Source organism: Cydia fagiglandana, chromosome 2 (genome assembly GCF_963556715.1).
Source record: "Cydia fagiglandana chromosome 2, ilCydFagi1.1, whole genome shotgun sequence".
NCBI classification, from domain to species: Eukaryota; Metazoa; Arthropoda; class Insecta; order Lepidoptera; family Tortricidae; genus Cydia; species Cydia fagiglandana.
Window position 1 is genome coordinate 27,299,791 of NC_085933.1, and position 18,819 is coordinate 27,318,609.

The window sequence follows — 18,819 nt, forward strand, 5'->3', positions numbered from 1 at the left end:
CATATATTATATACGTGAATGATGAAATGTACGCATTCATGTGCCGGGGGAAGGAATTGTATTTTTTAATACACAAGTCGCAAAATTAAAGTGTGGTATAATGTAATAAAAATATTTAATACTTACAGTTTACTTCTTATTCATTGAGAATAGCGACCATGGAGTCCATGGAGTGGTTTACACTAATTAAATACGAGTATGCTTCTATACAAACGCGAGGCTCTATAATAATTTATTCCTAGGTCCCTTTTTTTACTGAACGACACATAAAAAATAGTATTTGTACACTTTTCTATCTTTATAATAGGATCTATAAAGGATCTACAACAACAAACAATACATTTAATCGGTCTCCAGAGTGTGTACTTCGGATGTTGTCCATAACGATGCCGATGTCGGTAAAAAGATATTCACCGCGCGAGACGATATAAGATTTTTTTTATGCAATTTTCTTTTAATAAAGGTAAGGAAAAGTTACGATTTTAAAATCTGCATTAAATAGGCTTTATTGTCATATTTTTTATATGTAGAAAAACCAGGCAGTTTAATTTTGATACTAAATAAAAAATAAATATTACACTTGAAAAATTAGATTTTTTAATTTTTTTTTAAATTTTTTCTACAAATTGCAATTTTTTTATATCAAAAATGAATTCTACGTTATTGATTTATCCGAAATTGATACCAAATATGACCTATTAGCTTAACGGGGCCTGTTAGAATTTTAAGAATGAAGCCGGGCGGAGCGGTACTTTGACCCCCCCTCTCGGGCCCCAGAGGGGGGGCTCCTTCGGGCTACCGATCGAAATCGGCTTTATTTGATATAAGGAACAACTGTGCCAAGTTTCATGCTTTAATCAAGAAAAAAAAGGTGTTTGCACTTAACATCCTCACTATGTAGACATGGGGCATGGAAATATTGACAAAGAAAAGAAAGCCACTAAAGCTTTTGTAATGATGCTTGTTTGCCTTTCTGAAAATTGGAAAATACCAGTTGGATATTTTTTAGTGGACGGTTTCACTTATGAACATATAGCAAACACTGTTAATATTTGTCTTGAAAAATGTCATTCCGTCGGGGTCAATGTTCAAGCTCTCACATTTGATGGCTGTCCTACGAATATAAAAGCTGCCAACAAACTGGGTTGTAACATAAGTAGCACAGGTCAATTAAAAACAACTTTTTCACACCCGGTCACAAAAGCAAATATTGTGGTTTTTTTGGACGCATGCCACATGATTAAATTAGTTAGAAACGTTTTCGAAAACAAGAAGATAATCTTCAACAACCAAGATCAACGCATAGAATGGAAATTTTTAACTCGATTATTAAAACTACAAACAAATCAGGGACTAAATTTTGCTAATAAATTAACACATCGACATATACATTTTCGAAATCAAATCATGAAAGTGAAATTAGCCACGCAGCTACTCAGCCGAAGTGTTGCAAAAGCACTCACGCTTTGCAACGAAGTGCTACACTCCAGTTCTTTTATAGGAACTGGCGCCACAGTAGAGTTTATCAATATGTTTAATGACATATTCGATATTTTAAACTCTCGAAGATTTAACCAACGTGGTTACAAAAGAGCCATTTGCCAAAAAAACAAAGAAAAAATATTCGCTTTTATCGAAAAAGCTATCGATTATATCAGAGGCCTAAAAATTTTCAACAAAGTTAAAAAGATTACAAAGAAACAAAATAAACAACCAAGAATAGTGTTGACTATAAGTAAAAAACGTATTCTGGACTCAAAAAATAAAACAGGATTTTTAGGGTTGATTGTTTGTTTGGAGAGTTTAAAAATTCTCTTCCAAAATTTAGTTGAGTCTAGTTCGAAATTAAAGTACATTTCGACGTATCGACTCTCCCAGGATCACTTAGAGCTATTTTTTAGCATGATTAGAAAACACGGAGGATACAATGACAACCCAAATGCAACGCAACTAAAAGGTGCTTACAGGCGATGCTTAAGCCATCTGTCATTAAAATCGTCGTTTACCGGAAACAGCATTCCTTTGGATAATTTTCCAATTTTGACTATGTCGTCAGTAAAAGCTATTAATTGTACAACTGAAATGAATCGTCATGAAGAAGAAGACCAATCTATGGACCAGGTAACGAATGATCAGGACGAAAATGATCAACGTTATTCCAGTAACTGTACTCAATTATCGCATACATTGGATATAGATAATCACACCGAAAACGCATTTGGGCACCTGTCAGACAATATAGAAATGATCGTTGGTTACATTGCCGGATGGGTAGCTAGAAGTTTAATGAAAAAATTAAAGTGCGAAATTTGTGTAGACAGTCTAGTTAGTAAAGAAAAAATTGTTTTTTCATAAGTTGATAGAGTTGCAAAATATGGGTGGACTTTGTTTTCCATCTCTTGACCTCTTTGAGGTATGCCTAGAGACTGAAAAAAATATAAGACATAAAAACAAACCCCGATTTATGACAAAAAGTGACTATATGTCACTATGCACACGGACTTTAGCGAAATTTATAGGAAAAAACACTTTTAATAGTTTGAGCTTGCACTCTGTTGATCAACCGGCTACAATGAATCATAGATTGCATCTCATTCGAGCAATCATCAAGAAATATATAAATGTCAGAATGCATCACGATTCCGTCACAGAAAATACAGGAAAAAAAACTAAAAGACAGCAATTCAAAAAACTTGTTTTATTTAATGGCCAGTAAATATTAGTGAAAAAGACGTACGGGTAAATACGTGTGCACTTATAATTTGAACCCGTAACGTATCTGATTCGATTACTCATGTTCCATTATTAAAATCGTAATCATTGACATGATACGTGTTGTTTAATTTTTAAGTTAATTTTATTGAAATAAATGTTGATCTCATAACGCGACAATAAGAGGCCTAAGACGTAGTTAAACACTAATCAAAATTATTACTTAGATGTACGGGTAAATACGTGTGTACTTATAATTTGAACACGTAACGTATCTGATTCGATTACTCGTGTTCCATTATTGAAATCGTAATCATTGACATGATACGTGTTGTTTTATTTTTAAGTTAATTTTATTGAAATAAATGTTGATCTCATAACGCGACAATAAGAGGCCTAAGGCGTAGTTACACTAATCAAAATTATTACTTAGATGTACGGGTAAATACGTGTGTACTTATAATTTGAACACGTAACGTATCTGATTCGACTACTCGTGTTCCTTTATTAAAATCGTAATCATTGACATGATACGTGTTGTTTTATTTTTAAGTTAATTTTATTGAAATAAATGTTGATCTCATAACGCGACAATAAGAGGCCTAAGACGTAGTTAAACACGAATCAAAATTATTACTTAGAATTACGGGTAAATACGTGTGTACTTATAATTTTATTTGAACACGTAACGTATCTGATTCGATTACTCGTGTTCCATTATTAAAATCGTAATCATTGACACGATACGTGTTGTTTTATTTTTAAGTTAATTTTATTGAAATAAATGTTGATCTCATAACGCGACAATAAGAGGCCTAAGACGTAGTTAAACACTAATAAAAATTGTTACTTAGTAACTAACGAAGACTTATAACTATGTTGATTTTATATTAAATGTTTAAGAATAATGTTGATTTTTTGTTTTATTTAATAAAAATGTTACTTTAACGTTTTATTGTTTTTCATTATTATTCCTAGATTATAGACGAATATTTTAAGCCATGAAAAATATTTGATTTTTATTTCGGGTATCGTCCCTACGACCTATTTATATTATTACATATAATAATATGTAAAATATTAAAGATTAAAAGTCATTTGTTAAGAATAACGTATAAAGAAAAGAACATTTTTGAAACCGCTGTTTCCATAATTTTATAACTTGGCCTCTTAAAACTATATATTGTCCTTTTTTCATTTTCATTTTCTTCCTCTTAACTTTAATGAGTTGTTTATTTGATGCAAACTGTAAAGAAATTTGATTCCCGTAAGGTGTATACGTACTGGTGCTCGACGCGGTCCCAGTACATGTCATCTTGGAACTTAAGTCATTGTCAATAGAGGTGACAGAAAGGTCACAAGGTGTCATCTATTGGGCATTAGCATGTCGAGCACTAGTACGATTACCTTACTACATCGCATCCCAGCTTTAAAATTGAATGTTATTACTAAGACAAGGCATGAACGTTACATAGAGTCAGACTCAGACCAAGAATAGTCTGCAGCGGATTTGATAGCCCACGCAGTGCAAGTGTTATATTAAACGTCAAACTTCTATGAAATTATGGCGTATAAATGACACTTGCACTGCGTGGGCTATCAAATCCACTGCAGACTTTTTTTTGGGCCGACTCTAATTCAAATTCCTTGACTTTACATGATCATTGATGACTTGTCTATAATTCGTTTTTTTAGCATTAGAAAAAAAGTAAGCAATCTTAACGTGCCTTTTTATTGAAAAACACTTTTGAAAATAAGTCACAGAAAATGTATAACAGTTATAAATCAATATCATATACGATTATTTACATTCTTCTGCTTTCATAAGGAATAGTTAGTAATTTTTAAGAAGCGCTTTTCTATAAAAAGACACGTCAAGATTGTTTACTTACCTCTTTCCTAATGTACCTACGAACGTAACGAATATAGCAATATACACACATATATATATATATATATACATATAGCTACAAACGTCCATAAATCCATCTTAAGGTGACAGTCCATTTCCAACGACAGCTGCACTACTGTTCATTTTACTATGGAAATTGACAATGACAGCGTCGCGTTCAGTACCGGTAGTGCAGCTGCGGTTAGAAATGGAATGATACCATTATGCGTTTTAACCAGTGAAGAGTCACTAGCCACGGACCACGGACTCATGCTATTCCATATTTTTCTACATTATTAGCGACACGCCCCGGCTTCGCACAGGTTAACAAATTATACACCTAAACCTTCCTCAAGAATTATTGATAGGTGAAACAGTATGAAAATCCGTTCAGTACCTTTTGAGTTTATCGCGACAATAAGTACAAACATTCAAACAGACGCGGCGGGGTACTTTGTGTTATAAGGTGTAGTAAAGTCACATTACACCTACATTTTAATACAATAAATATCGTTTTGATTAACCATAAACTTATTCGACGCTCCTCTAATATAAACCGCGAATAAACTTAACAAGCCTTGTACGCCCGTACAAAGTTATCGCGTCGAGCGTCGAGCGTCGAGCTGACGTAGTTGTACGCAGTATGTAACAGATGGCGCTTCTTTGCTGACATGAAGATCGCAACAAGCAATTCGTATGCATGCGCTCATCCATAGTTTATATCTATGCGTCTTAACTATTTCTAATCTACACCATGAAAAGGGAATGTTCGTATGGCATCGTTATCGCCGGGCTACAGTTCGTCATATTATGTTTATATCTAAAAATCTTGGTGGAATTATTTTATGTTGGAGGGGTGCTATTGAACGTTACAAAATAATGAAAAAAGTGGTACTGAAGTATAAATATCCGAAGCCAAAGGTGCCTAATTAAGAGTATAAGAAGGTATACAGGGTGAAATTTAAATCACTGGCCATATTCATTCCCGGCACTAGGTTACACTTAAGGAATCTATTTAGCGAAAAAAAAGAGTACACTTTTTTTTAATTTTCATTTTTCAATTTTTAAATATTTTCCACGAGTCGTGGTCGTGGTCACCCTATTACCACAAATGTAAACAAACCTAATAGTAGGTTTTAACAACAACATCAGCAAAACCCTTATCTGACCTTCACTAAACCTTATAATCGTTGCAATAGGGTCCACCCAGTAAGTGTTGGCGATGGTAGGCAGGTTTATCAATTTCGAGGGTAGTCTAAACTAAACCATTCCGCGCTAGCGGTAAACATAACGGTAAGCATAAATGATTAGTCACTCGTCACTCGCCAACCTTAAAATAATAATCGCGCGCGTACTAAGGTTGAAAAAAATGTTTTCGAACCGGGAATACTACGAAGTGGTACGGTGTTATTTATTAAGTGGTGAGTGTTTACGTGGTGCACAAAGATTATACGAAATGGAATCCGTTCCACGCCTTCGCAGACAAGGTTTGAATCCAAGAGTACCATCTCGTGGGACTTTCGTTAATTGCGTCGATTTTTAATCAAATGTACGTAAGTTGATTCAATTTTTTAAATACGCCTGAATGCAAAGATTCCTCACCTAGTTTTTACTCATTGTTTTTAAGCCACGGACGTTTTGTTAATAATCATTAGTCAGAAATAACATTTTAGATTAAAAATGGGTTGCCTTTGCATTTTGACGGTTCTAAGCCCGTTCTATGAAAGGAAAAATTAGCAACTTATGTAGGTAATCTCGCTGCAATAGGGTTCATAATTGGTGACGCGATTGCAAACAGCGGGAGGGGCGGGGTGTCAATGACCTTAACTGATAAGAGAGAAGCGGGTGTAGTGGGTAGTTGTCGGTTCACCATAACGTACGAGGTTTTTAGGACAACTTAATGATGAGTTATTTCGAAAAAAATGTACTGAGGGGTATTAAAAGAAAAAACACGTGTTTAATATTTTTTCGAGTTCTTCCGGTTGTTTCAATTTGGCCAGTGAATTAAATTTCACCCTGTATAATTCCTAATCAAAAATAGTTTAAGTACCTATATACCTAAGCCTTCTGACATCATCATTTATCTTAAATACGTGGGCTAAAAGTTTCTGGATTCTGATATATGAGACGACTTAATTTTTCTAAGTGGCCAGTCCAGGAATTTTCAGTATGACCTAAGTAGCACAACTAGACTGTCTAGTAGTAGCTAGACTCATTAAAAATAAGGATTATAATTCAGGTCACATCTTTAATTTAAAGATTTGTCCTTGTTTGTTATTGTTATCTCTACGTGCTGTCACAGACTCGTGGATATTCATTGTTCTAAGCTTATTAGGCACTTGTCCCACCAAGAGCGAGTAAGCGATTAACTATCGGCGATTTTCTCGCCCAAGAAACGAACAAAAGATTAGGATCCTGTATTAGTAAAAGAGACACATATATTAATAATTCATCGCTGGCTGTTCACACTGCCGGCGAGAACACTTGCTCTACTAGTTTGTCGCCGCGATAAGATAAAACTAGCTCAGCGGTACTCGCTCGGCGATGCTCGCTTCGTAGTTAGAGCTCAAGCTGCGAGACCAATCAGTCTGCGTGTTCGGCTACTCTGCACCGCCCGAGCGAGTGACGCGAGTATATGGCCCGTCGCACTCGAACAATCGCCTATAGCCGAGCGACAAAACTATTGGAGCTAACACTCGCTTCTCGCCGCTCGCCCACTCATTTCTAGTTATTCGTTCTACTCGCTTATCGCTCATCGTCGGCGGTGGGACAAGTGCCTAAAATATGTATTTTAAAAATAAGCCAAATACTGATATATGTTGTCAAAACAGATATATACTATCAATATTTGCTATCAGTAAAGATTTCACAATGATTTCCACATTTATAGTCCGAGGACGAGCTTCGTAATATTTTCATGAAGAGAAAGCAGGACAAATTCTCGAAGCTCATGCAGGCAAAGGCACTCCAACATAAAAGTATAAAAACACATTTTGGCTGTGACCACATGTGTGTTAGACATAATGCCTGGCGGATCAAGGAGGCGAACTGATGTGCCTCACACAGACATACCTGGCTGTAGCCTGTCCGCCGGGCCAGTAGAACCCCCAGAAGGGATCAGGGAAGGGCAGTTCGTCCCCTCTCGCCGTCCATAGCGCGCATTCTGGTGTGATCAGACGCAGCACCAGTTCTGGCGTGAGGTGCGCGCGCGACGCTACCGTGTGTGTGAAGATTAGGGAGGAGACCTTACACCTGAGCATCTGGAACAACATAGATTTACAATGTTATAAAAGAGGTAGGTAAGGTACTTACGTCAGATATCAGATGCCAGCGGGACTAAAGGCTAAAGGCATTATTTGATTATTTCTTACATAGGTGACAGTTAGGTGGAGTGATCAGCACCTTTATTTCCAGGATACTAGATCAAACTGGTGGCAAGAAGAAAATGGAGCCGGAACTTACACTACAGACACGTGCTTCTGTCGACATGGCATCAACTGCCATGAAGCAGGCAGTTGACGTAGCGATAGTGCTGAGTGCTGATAATAATAATAATTATTATGTTAATACATAATTAAAATTACATAATGTATAACTTGTTGTTATTGGTGAGTTAAGTAAATGATGTGATATTCAAGTTGTTATTTATTGTAAGCTATTGTATTTTGTTGATTTTCTAAGTTTGTAACCTAAATGACTAAAGTAGCTCTACTATGAGTTCCGTGAATGACAGTGAGAAGTGAAGATAGTGAGAAAGTAAAGGAAAATGTATGGAGTAATTGTACAGTGCCTCTACCGGTCACGTAAAGAACTAAAAATTTCAATTTGTACCATGAGTTACAAACGTTTTTACGCGAGTTTTCCATACTTGCCTAACTTCACACCTAAAACGCTCTCTTTCTAATTATATAATGAAAACTGAGCCAGAATTATTCTGCGTAAATACTTTACGCGAGTAAACGTGACAGATGTTATGGAAAAATACGTGCGTTTCCAACGTGACATTTCTGTCAACTTGTAAACACAACAAATACGCAGATTTTTCACGAATATTAATGCAATTTTCAACGTAATATGTATAAATTTATAACAGTATGTGAACTTCAAGCAAAACTTTAAGGGATAAATCAATTAATAGTTCGATAAAAGGCTGATTTAGTACAAAGGTAATGAGTTATACTTGACATCATATTTTCCTATTTCTACTGCTACATTTGCGAAAATCACATTGCTTACGAGCAGTTTTTGGTTTTAGGCAAGAAGCTGATTGAAAACAACATTTCCCTGAAAACCCGGATTGCATCATGTATGCATGCGTATGCATGTAGAAGTTACATTTAAGGCTCAATACAAGGAGCGGTACATAGACATGTTGCTGTTTTTGTTGCTGGGTGCACATAACACATAATAAGAATATTTACACAAGAATTGCTATGTATTTTATTAAGCATTATTATCTTAAATAAAATAAAACATACAAATGTTCAAAATTATAATAGCTGACAGCGTGCCCACTTTTTGCAAATATTCTCCCATAAAGGAGTTTTCTCATAAAGTCATAAAGGATTCTCCTTACCTCTACCCTCCATATTCACGGCTACCATCAGTATATGTAACATTACTTTCTGTGCATCTCACTTGCACTAATTTGCGAGAGCGAGATGCATAGATAGTAAATTACGTAGACGTGAGAAAATGTGTCAATTTTGTTATTTAGTTCTATAGGTGAATCCTAGAGGCGCTGTATAAAACTCCGATATAACTCTTGCTCTGTTTTATAGTATACTTAGAAAGGGACAACATCGTTTGGAGTGGAGTGAAGTTAGGTACATAAGACCGTAAAGAAACGTAAAGCGTGACACACGGCACGTTTATTCACTGAAAGTAAGTGAAAAATACTCTGCCAACTGATAGTAGAGGCACAGTTCAGGTTAGTGACATGACACGACAAATTCATCAGGAACTTCATGGAGGGGGAGGGTTGCAGTAAAAATTCTCTAAGGTTTAAAATCCCTTTCTAGTCATGGAATAATTTTGCGTCGTTATTAGATGCTGTTGACTCCACTGACGTAAGATCAAGACACACCCACTTCAATTGTAGACTTTGACGCAGCTCGTCTAAAATTAGCAACACACACAAACGGATCCTATTAAGACAGTATGTACTTACTTATGCCTAAGCCTACCTACATAAGGTTTTTGCGCAGTATGAAATATTCCATCAGGCTTTATCTTTCATATTGGCGAGGCAGGAAAAAGGGCCCTGCCTTTTTTGAAAGGTCTTTCTAGATAGGACATGTTCATAGGATTACACTTTCGAGAGACTTTGTTAATAATGTCACTGTACAATTTTTTTAAGTCGGGTTCGAGTGATGTTTCTTTCTGATCTGGACCCACAAAACTGACCTCACAATTATTCCCTACTTAGTCCTTCATACTATTTCAATACCCTTTCCTAGTCTCCGTCTCTTTTTAAATGCCTACACCAGAATTAAGTGAGAATGGTAAAGCGAGCTTAAAAATTGCAAAGCCATGAATATGAATTCCAATGTGTTCAAGGAATTCATTCATAAAGTAGTCATGGACTTTTACAGCTGGGTGTAAAGTAAAATAGTTTTTTTTTTGTGAGCAAGAAAAATTAATGATCAAGAATGTGTGAAGAATAAATAAGATGTTTAGCGCTAATAGAAAGTTAATATCAACATACCGTAGCAACAAGTTCGTTATTGCTTCTACCTACTCGTTCTTGTATTGCAATGAATTGAATAAAGTTGTATCATCTGCGGCGCCTACGCAGTACGCACGCCCACGTTTACTTTATAAATTCTTGTATAACTGTTGTCCGTGTGACGTGGACGGTGTAATATTCGCCCGGCTATAACTTGTGATGATGAGACGAAACATCTTAGAACAGGTTTTTGCGTGCTGTTTTTTGCGGCCATTGTATACAATCGTTTTACTTATATTATACGTAGGCTTGGTTAGACGAAGGGTCTTTAAGACTACGGCGTCCGTTTTGATGGGACATGCCACATGCTTCTTCTTCTTTTATTTTAATGGCGGTCTGGCGTGCCATATGCTTGTTTGTTACTGTTGATAATTTATATAAAAATGTAGGTATGTACAAGATTCAGTGAAAACACATTCTATTATTTGTCGAGATAGTCACCGACTACCTACAGGTGACAGCAAGGTGTCATCTATGTCGAGCAATAGTACGTTTACCTTAGGTAACCTACTTACTATAGTTCGTTTTTTTTAACATTAGAAAGAACTTGCAAAAAGGTAAGCTATCTTGACATGTCTTTTAATTGGAAAACGCTTTTTAAAAATCATAAACTATTACTTATGAAAGCAGAAGAATATAAATGATCATATTAGATTCATAATTGTTACATATTTGCCGTAACTTATTTTAAAAATGTGTTTTTCAATTAAAAGACACATCAACATTGTTTACCTAATTTCTAATGCTAAAAAAAACGAAGTATAAATGAAAACGCATTTCATTCAACAAACTAGTCTGTAATCTGTATAGCTTACCAAGGAATTCCTCGTCAAAAGGCGCATGGACATGTCTACTACACGCAGTGACTCACTCGCCAACTCAAACTCTAGCAACATCCACATCGCCGTCTCTTTCACACTACTCGTTAAAGAAGGAGACGGAAAACCCATAGGATATCGTACGCTACGTCGCGTGCGACCTAGTTCATTGACATTGCCGTTTGTGAGTCAGGTGCTACTGATTAGCAAATATGTAGTAGGAAAAACTTTAGCCCTTATCCGAATGGAAATAGGACTCAGAATTGAAGTTAGTTTCTTTGTGTGTTGACTTTGATTGTGTTAATGATGATTATTCGCAATTTTATTCAAGTGTGTCTTACACGTCTAGAGGGTAACGTGCCAAAATGATTAAAGTGCTAATCAATTCTGTCTGTGTCTGTCATGTCATGTCTCTGATGGGTGCTACCAGTTTTCTCGTAAGAACAATTTTATTTTGATTTCTAAAAAGCTGAGTCCATGGGGTCCCAGCGCGCACAAGTTATGTGCAGAAATCGCGAAGGGTCTGGTTGACGTATAAAAAACTGTGGCGTACTGGATATAAAAAAAAAAACAGAACAGGACAAAATCCAATACTGCATCGACGGCAGTTTGATATCGGCATCGCCCCCTTTGGAGATAAAACCATTGCGCAGTTCTGTTGGATTTTACGTAGACAATATTATCATGTACAGTTCAATTCGTACGCTTATTTGTAATATTATTGGAAAAGTGAAAGATTAGTTAAATCCTTTCTCTCTTACTAAAGAGACAGAGGAATTGTATGGTAGAATTTTTAACATTTTTTTATGTTATTGCTCCTTCTTAAACATTTAATGCATAGTTTGTTTTTTTGGCAACAAGAAAGTTTATCCATATAGAAATGGCGACACAAAATAATTGATACTTCGATATGATATTATATGTGAATAAGTAGTTAGGAATGTACAGTTGTATACCAAACATATGAAAGTACAAATAATATCTAATCTGTATAAACGATTGACTTCAATGACGAAGCTACGGACACGATTCGACAAACCTCGCTGATAAGATTAAAACGTAGTTGTCGATACGATATGATAGTTGTATACCAACTCCACTTTACTATAGAAATTCTTATGTGCCCGAGTGTATACTCTGTATAGATAACATTGATGCTGGGGTGTTTGATTTACACATCAGGTTATGTTAGGATAACGACGGCGCGGATGTCGGCGACTGGCACGGCGACGGCGCGGGCGCAGATAACATAGGGAATACCGAGAGGCGGTTTGTGATAGGAACTGGTGGGAGTAAAGTCCATGAGGGCGTTTAGAAAAAATTGGCATAAATGTTCATAACAGCGAAATTCGCTTAGTACCTATCACGATCATGGCATGATATCCCATGTAATAGCTACGCCATTTCACACTGTCCCTGCAACTTGTTTTTGTATATTTCAGGAGAGTGACTGAGTTAAGTCTTAACGGGATTTACTGAGATGGGATTTGCATCGTCCGTTTGAAGACGATAATGAAGGAGAGGCTAGAGCTGCAGAGCTACGTCTTTAGTATTCTTTAGTATAAAACTCCGCGTACAGGAATGAATGAAGTAACCAGAGCTGTGATCACGGGCCACAGTTATGAATAACCAATACCATCAGCACTCTGTCAAAAGTGAAAAATTGATGAGACCGAATGATCAGGATCGGTGGTAATGAAGCGTGTACGCATCATAACGGTTGTGAAGGCCAGCGCGAGCAGGTCAACTGGGTCACGGCTGCGTTACGCGAATAGCAGACGCGATGGACGTCACGACCACGAGGCTTCCACAGGGCACAGTTTTGTTCCCAATTCTCAACCCTTGCGAGAGAGACTAGAATATGAGACCTAGGTGATATCTGGTGGTAGTGGTGGTACCTGGTAATGAAGCGAAGGTAAACGCATCATTACGGTTGTCGAGGCCGGCAGGTCAACTGTGTCAAGGCTGCGTTACGCGAACAGCAGACGCGATGGACGTCACGACCACGTGGCTGCCACAGGGTTTCGTTCCCAACTCTCAACCCTTGCGAGGGAGACTAGAATATGAGACCTAGGTGATATCTGGTGGTAGTGCAGGTGGTACCTGGTAATGAAGCGAAGATAAACGCATCATAACGGTTGTTGAGGCCGGCGCGAGCAGGTCAACTGGGTCAAGGCAGCGTTACGCGAACAGCAGACGCGATGGACGTCACGATCACGAGGCTTCCACATGGCACAGTTTCGTTCCCAATTCCAGATATTTTCACGATCAAAAACATACCATACCTACTCAAATTAATACGCCTCTCTCCGCCTCGCTGATGGTTGAGAATTTCTAGGTTGTAGAAGAGTGACTACCTACAGTAAGTGGACTAAAATCGGGACGCAATGTTGACTTCCAACTTTGAAATAACAGCTGAGAAGGAGCTATGACTTCGTTTGTATCGCACGAGTGAATGTAATTGTTGTGTAACTATAAAATCAAAAGGATTTAGATCTCATTGACAAAGGGCACCAGCCCTCATTTTTCCTCTAGATAACAGCAGGATAATTACCTATTTGCATTTCTTATCGCGTGGCACTCGCAGTATATTTCACAACAATCATTGTTATCATTTAGCGCCGACCGGACAAGTGGCTGCAAACACAGCAAGTGCAACTCATGGTGATTCACCGTGTATCTAAATCCACTGCAAAACAGCTGTCGCAATGTGTGTGGATGTTTCCTCATTCTTGTGTGGACTTTGAACACATTTTTATAATTGAATTAGCCTTTGAAGTATAAACCTTTTTATTTCTTTCTACAAACAAGACAAAGTCCAAGACCAACAGCAAGAAAATGTGATATTTAGAAAAATGGATATGAAGAATTATTTACTGACGCCAAACGCAGAAATCCGATAAAATTTATTTTGTATTTTAAATTTGATTTCCTCTGACCTTAAAACGGAAACTCGTCGACATGTGCATTCTGTCTGTCCTAACCTACGGTGCTCAAATGTGGTCACTCACCGAGGCGCAAAAGACCAAATTGAAGGTTTGCCAGAGAGCTATGGAGCGAAGCATACTAGGAGTAAAACGGATTGACCGAATTCGTAACTCTACGCTGCGCTCAAAAACGCGCATTACTGATGTTGGAACTCTAAGACTAAGGTGGGCCAAAATAACCACGGTATTGGTGCCGCAAACCGGGCGAGGATGTGGTAGGCCCAGACGGAGATAGCGAGACGACCTGGACGCATATCTTAACGACTGGACGAAGATTGCCCAAAATCGAGACGAATGGAAATTAAGGGAGGAGGCCTTTGACCAGCAGTGGGACACCGTATAATAAATAATAAATAAATAAATAAAATTTGATTACATTGGCATCAGGGAAATAAAGAAACGTCAGCATTAATGATAGTAGCGGAAGAAATGACGCGCCAAAAGTATCTTTCCAAATACGGATAAGTCTGTACAATTCGTTTTGTGTTCAAAAAACCGAAGTAATCTATCGGCATGACAAATGCAGAAGCAAACGAAAAGTCACGCGATCATTTCCATACATTATTTGAGTTTGTAGTCAGTAACAATTGTCAAGTGGCAAAAAACCAAGATAATTACCTAACCAAGAGCCAAAGTGGATAAGCCCCCGTTCTTTGTGGGATTTTTGACAGAAAGATAAAATAGTTTGATTGTTGGCAATGAGTCAGTGCAATGTAATCTATCGGCGCCCGCGACCGATTCCTAGTAGTCGATTTGCTTTAACTCCGTATCCTGTCACTAAATTGCTATTGTCGCTGAATACGATAAATATTTGGTGGAAATTCCGAATCGTTTTTTATTTTATGGTTTACAAATGCTAAGCCATACATTTTCTGACAAACTTTCAAGAGCAAACGGCTCGAATCGAATACTTTACTACTAAGTACCTAGTGCGGAAAACCAGTGAATGAAAAAAACGTTTATTAACATTTGTTGCAAAAACTTTCTCCTGATTTAAAATTGTTAAGAATTCCCAAGAACGTGTGTAAGTTTTAAATAAGTTTTTACTTAACAATAACAACTATCGATGTTGCGTTATATCCTTAAGTACAGTGGAACCTGGATAATTGCAATTTCAAGGGACCGGCCATTTTTTGTCAATTATCCAGGTTTTTCATTTAAGCAGGTCGTGTCAATTAACGAGGTTCAAAAAATCGTTGTGTCAATTATAGAGGTTCTCATTAATAGAGGTTGCGTTCTGACAAATTTCTTTTATGGAGGTGCAAATAACCTTTGAAAATAGATTTACACGCTTACGTTCTGGGTTTTTGGTCTATATATTGCTTATGTCTATACGTGTGGGTAATTTTACACTACATTAATTACTACTTAATTTTTTTATTAATCATTTGGGTTAAAAAAAATCCCTTGAATTGTAAAAGAAAGTTTTATTAGAATGCAAAAAGCATACTTTGTTTTTGATTTGATCAAAAGTATTTCACCTACGACAGGCTGTGATAGATACCCAATAAATAAATTGAATTCGGGATGAAGATATAAATAAAATGATCATTGCGATTAAAATATTGTTTCTGCTGTCTACAACTACATTATTTCAATTGCAGAGGTAATAAGTAAGACTCGTTTCAATAATGGAGGTAAAAATAAGAGCAAAAATAACGGATTTTTTTAGCACAGTGTCAATTATAGAGGTCTTAGTTGCGATGTGGTCAATTACAGAGGCAAAATTACGAAAAGCGCTAAAATCTAAATTGCAATTATAGAGGTTCCAAAATTTCAATTATAGAGGCCTTTTGGTCTCAAGGGACCGGGACCGGACTTTTGCTTGCAATTATTGAGGTTTTCCATTTATCCAGGTGCCAATTAACCAGGTTTCACTGTACACATATCAACTGCTTTCCAACGAAAAGCTTTTCGATTCTGATATTTTATTTCTAATAAATATTTTTAGTTTAAGTATATTTTTTATTTATAAAAATCTTGTTAGAACTGTTCTACAGTACTAGTAGAACTAACGGTTTCCTAACCTAATTGTAACAGTAAGCGAAAACTTGGTTTGTGCCGATTTGTGTCGAATTGGCCTCGGCATATGTAATGTAATGATAATGTACCTACGTATTGAATGAGGTTAAAAACGGGACTGGGTCTATAAGTACATAATCGAGTTCGGTCTACTTAGACTGTGTAATATGCTGAAGTATGTCAGGTAGCGGTACTGGCGTCGATTACGGTAACCTTATTGTAATTATACTGAAGCTTCTGAAAGAAGAGATATTGAACACCATATCAACAATTAACAGACGGAGAAAAATGATTGGACATTTGTTACGGCACGACAACTTCTTTAAAACCATCATAAAAGGCAAGATAAAAGGAAAAAGAGGCAGACCAAGACGATTGCTACGCCTTAGACTATAGATCAAATAAAAGCTGGTGTCATGTCGTATCAAGAGGTCAAGGATATGGCTTATGAGAGGGAGAAATAGAAAATACTCCAGCGACAAGAGATACCTCTTAAATTGAAGAAGAAGACTCAAGCTTCTGTCCGTGACTTCGTCTGGGTTATGATGATGATTGATAAAAACTATTCATGTCCTTTCCCGGGTCTCAAATAATCTCCATATGTATACCTAATTTAATCTACATCGGCTCAGCCGTTTAAGAGTGAAGAGGTAAGTAACAAAGTTACTTTCTCATTCGCATTTTAATACTTTTGGCATATTTAGGAGCATCTGATTTTTAGTGTTCCGTACAAAACTTTGTTCACGGAACACTTATGGGATCACTTCGGTCTGTAAACACTAATAGGTCAATTAATGTGACACTTATTATGTAACCTTTCACCTCAGAACTCCAAATGCACGCGCTACCGTGACTCACATCACGTGGTTAAACTGAGCTAGTTTTCAAACCCACAACTCTTTTCATTCAAATTGAACCTTTTTTATAACAAATTAAAGTCAAATTTAGAATGGGTAAGATGTCTTATTTATGTTACGTGAGGCGCCGCGCACGCGCTGCTTGACGCATGCGTCTGCGCTTATGATCCGGCACAGGGTTTTGGTATTTGTGTCGATTGGTCTTTCACTTGAGGCCGTTTAGTTAGCAACTTAGTCTGATGAACCAATTCTATATAACACGGATATTTAAGCTTGGAAAATTTGGTAGAATTCGTAATAGCGTGTTTGAGTCACATACATGGATTCAGTATGAGTCTATGAAAAGTAGGACTGCTGAAATATTTAATGAGTAGACCTATTCTATATCTATCACTTGGTGTGATGTACCACAGAGCGTGCTAATGGCTCTGAAACCGGGACTACCTGCATTTTAGGTAAAGAATGCTTTTGTTTTGTCAACATAATCCACCAAAGAATCCGACTATAGGTGACTCACTCCAACTCTACTACAGTGCCAGTCTAAAATGCTTCTTGCCTTCTATATATTTAAGGTCCTTATTGCTGCCACAGGGTGTATCAACAGACAATAGTCCTGACGGGGCATCCCCAGCGGCCCGAGTCAACATTAAAGGGCAAACGAATTTTGGTCCTTTGTGCCTGATAAAGTCGGGTAATTCCTACTGTTTGGCCTATATGTATATGTTGTTGTAGAGAATGTAGAGTATGTATAATTATTTTATATGGTAAATGTCTTTCTTGCTTGTATATGTATAGTTACCAGGTTCTGTACCAACAACAAATAGTCCTGATGGGGCTTCCCCTACCACGCGGGAGTTCCAATGAAGGGCAATGATATTTAGGTTCTGAACCTGATGAAATAAAGTGATCGGGTAGTTTCTGAGAGTTAAAATATATACTCATACAAGTAGTGTTTCATATGGTAAAGGTCATTATCGCTTTTAAACCAGCGTGTTGTACTGACAGGCAACAAAGTACTTTAAAGAGTTTAAAGAACAAGCGTAATAGTGGGAATTATTGTAAAATTACATTATATTATGGAATAAATTCCTTCCTTCCCTCCATTTAATACTAGACTTATATATCCATGCAAACCATAGAAATTTACCCATTAGGGCAATTAGCAACCCGAAAAATGCGCGACGCAAAAGCGGTCGCAAAGTCATCGACACGATAAAGCGGCGCCTCGCTCTCTTATCACTTATCGCCTTATCTTATCACGCACGCCGAGGCGGCACGCGACGTCGCACGATCGTTAATTAGGTGTGTTTACTGATCTGATAGTGACATTCACGCCTCGGCCAAGGGCAACGAATTTGATCAGACATTGTGCATGTGCCTACCTGAAAAAAGCGAATGGGCGTAATTTATAATACGAGTCAATATCTGTAACATTTAAATTAAGGAGTTTTATGATAATTTAGAATATGTATTAATACCTAAAAAATCTACTGAAAACATAAAACATGGCAAAACTTTGTGAAATGTACCTTTGTCTAACAAAACACCCGAGGAAGGATTTGCCATATAATTGTTTTTATCAATCTATCATCATCCCGCGCCGAGTGTTGACGAAGTAGCAGGGAGAAGCTATTAATGTCATAAGTAGGTATAGACACGCGGCAGCGTGTCAAGCCAAGTTCAAGCAAAGGAACTGGCTAGCCAGCGCCGAGTGTAATATTACACGAACCACTTGGTGCCACTTTTGACCCTTCTATAACTCAAAACATCTTTGACGTAAACACATAAAACTACGTGTGTTTAA

General features: G+C 37.1%; 1 protein-coding gene across 1 annotated transcript in view; it reads right to left on the bottom strand.

Moving 5' to 3' along the window:
* The window catches only part of LOC134679554 (electron transfer flavoprotein beta subunit lysine methyltransferase-like), a 61,582-nt gene that overhangs the window by 26,325 nt on the left and 16,438 nt on the right, over positions 1-18,819 (bottom strand). The window contains exon 2 of the mRNA XM_063538511.1: positions 7,676-7,863. Within this exon, the coding sequence (XP_063394581.1) occupies positions 7,676-7,863 (188 nt within the window). The remainder of the gene's footprint in view (positions 1-7,675; positions 7,864-18,819) is intronic.